The following is a 2,575-nucleotide window of genomic DNA, read 5'->3' as shown; positions in this document are numbered from 1 at the left end:
AAAAGTCCTGGGTCCATTTTGGGCCTTGGCATCTTTCTTCACTACAAGCATCTTCGGTCTTGATCCTTAGCATCTATGAAAGATCCACCGTTCAACTTGCAAGATCCAATGGCTCACCATCTATCTCTCTTCAGATCAATCCAACGGCTCAGATTCAATCTCTCCCCATACTAATCCGCTATATAACCAACCACTGACTCAATCTTCTTCCTTAAAATATAACAAAAACATTTTCAGAAATGGCGACTTTGGATTCTCCGTTGGAGGTTTTGGCTTTCGACTACGTTAACTTCGTCTTTAACAATCTTTGGACATGGATTGCCGTCGTGACGGCCGCCGTTAGTTTCTGGCGTATCCGAGCTACCACCACCAGCGGGGGCGGCGGTAGGGACGACGGTTTCATAGATGAATCTCCTCGTGAGCCACCAAAACCACAAGCCACGAAGGCTGCTCTTGTTGTGGAGACGAAACCTCCTAGTGTTAAGGTAACGGAGACGGAAGATTGGAGTTTGTTGTTGTGTAATGACGGAGTAACGAAGGGGAAGCTAACCGTGTACTACGAGGAAATGATTGACGGAGAGAGAGAAGAAGATGACGGAGAGACAACGGTCGTTAAGTATGGAGGAGGTGCGAGTGGAGAGTGGTGGGAGAGATGGGAGAGAGTGGTGAAGATGAGAAATGGAGATGAAGGTTGGTACCGTTACGTGGATTTAACGGTGATTAACGGAAATGTTGTGAGGTTGTGGGATGCTAACGGAGTCCGTAACGGTGGTTGGGTTAGTGTGCAGCGTAAGGAGTGTTATGGTTGAGTCGTTGAGACATGTTGGGGAAAATTATAATTTTCTAATTTGAGCATGATTATTCATTGAACCTTTTTGGTTTAAAGACTATTTTTTGTTGAATTAAAAATGTAATTTGTATATATAGTTTAGAGACATAACTACGATTGTTGAATAAAGAAGAACAAATTCACACTTTCATAGTTCTCAATTGAAGAATAATCGAATTGGCATGCCATGCACTTTCATGTAATGAACTTACATATGTCAAATCAACATTTTTTTTTTTTGTATTTTCATAGTCTTAACATTACAAAGCATATAAGGGGAAAAAAAGAGAGAATGAAATCATTAAACAAGAATCTCTAAGAGTGCATAATCAACCAATCCAATTCAGAGGATGAAAAGTGCACAAGTTTGCTATGGGCTATGCAATCGGAGACTCGAGTATCGTGAAGTCATATTCGAAGAAGATTTTTTCTATCATTAATTCAAACCAGTCATCAAATACTTGTAAATCTTAGACTAAGAAGGTACTAGGATTAAATATATCATCGGATTCCGGTGACTTTGCCGGTTTTCTTCTCTTTTTGTGACCGTATTTCCCCTGTTATTGGTTTTCCGATTTACCCTTTTACGGAATTTAGTTAATATAATCTATACTATATAAAAGTCGAGGCTATAAGCTCCTTAGACCGTCCACATGGGATTTTAAACGACCAATCGCGAATAGCCACTTCGTCGGTTAACATTTTTATATAGCATGTTAATTAACATTTTTAAATTCTTATATTTTCTATACTTAAATATTAATAAAAAGAAAAAAAAAACAATATATGGAAAGAAGAAAAATGTAAATTTTGAAATAACAAAATATAGAAATAAGAACAATGTAAAGTATAGACTTCAATAATATTATGCAGCAAATATACTTTTATATGGAAATTTTCTAATTAAAAAATGTAAAATTACAGAAGGTAATTATGACGGTTTGCCCTGGACATTAAACTATAAATATTGAACCTCGACCACACAATTAATATTCAGTTTCAAACGAATTTACTATTATGCGGTTGGTTTTGATTTTTTTTTCTCGTGCTACATATTTTATTTATTTATTTCTCTATGAACTATAAACAAATATTTTTTAATTTTGCTGATTTTAGCCGGTTTGATCTTGTACTAACAGGTAAAGAAGAAAAATGTGAATTTTTGAAATAAAAAATATAGGAATAAGAAAAATGTAAAGTATAGATTTCAATATTATTATGCAGCGAATATATTTCTTTGGAAATTTTCTAAATAAAAAATGTAAAATTACAGAAGGTAATTATGAGGGTTCACCCTAGACATTAAACTATAAATATTGAACCTCGACCACACAATTGGTTTTCAGATTCAAACGAATTTACTATTATGCGGCTTCGATTTTACTCTCGTGCTACATATTTTTTGATTTATTTCTCTATGAACTATAAACAAATATTGTTTAATTTTCTGATTTTAGACTGTTTGATTTGCATTTCAGGTTACACTACTGAATCGAGTCTAGGTTCATTCAATTGTGACTTTTAAAGCAATTACAAGGTATTATCGATCCTAAAATTTATGTAGCTTTCAAATTGTTTTCTTGTGTGGATATTGTTCATTTCTTTATGTTAATATATGCATGAAAAATGGTTCGCATGTGGAAAGCAAAGAAATCAAATTAAAAAAAAAGTGAAAAGAATTATATATTGAAGAAGAAGAACAAGAGAAGCAAAAAGGGTAATTCTTAAAAGAAAAAGAAAAAAAAG

At 33.9% G+C, this 2,575-nt stretch overlaps 1 protein-coding gene across 1 annotated transcript; it reads left to right on the top strand.

Moving 5' to 3' along the window:
• The first annotated feature begins 26 nt into the window (after window positions 1-26).
• LOC9313335 lies at window positions 27-982 on the top strand. Its single transcript, XM_002877221.2, has one exon. It carries the CDS (start codon window positions 240-242, stop codon window positions 807-809), a length of 570 nt encoding a protein of 189 aa, XP_002877267.1. The 5' UTR covers window positions 27-239; the 3' UTR covers window positions 810-982.
• The last annotated feature ends 1,593 nt before the right edge of the window (window positions 983-2,575 follow it).

This window comes from Arabidopsis lyrata (genome assembly GCF_000004255.2).
Source record: "Arabidopsis lyrata subsp. lyrata unplaced genomic scaffold ARALYscaffold_5, whole genome shotgun sequence".
In the NCBI taxonomy this organism is placed as follows: domain Eukaryota; kingdom Viridiplantae; phylum Streptophyta; class Magnoliopsida; order Brassicales; family Brassicaceae; genus Arabidopsis; species Arabidopsis lyrata.
Note: the sequence above shows the minus strand (reverse complement) of the source record. Positions and strands in the feature narration are given on the sequence as shown.

Coding starts and splice junctions, on each gene's coding strand:
- LOC9313335 (XM_002877221.2), top strand. CDS start 240: ATGGCGACTTTGGATTCTCCGTTGGAGGTTTTGGCTTTCGACTACGTT.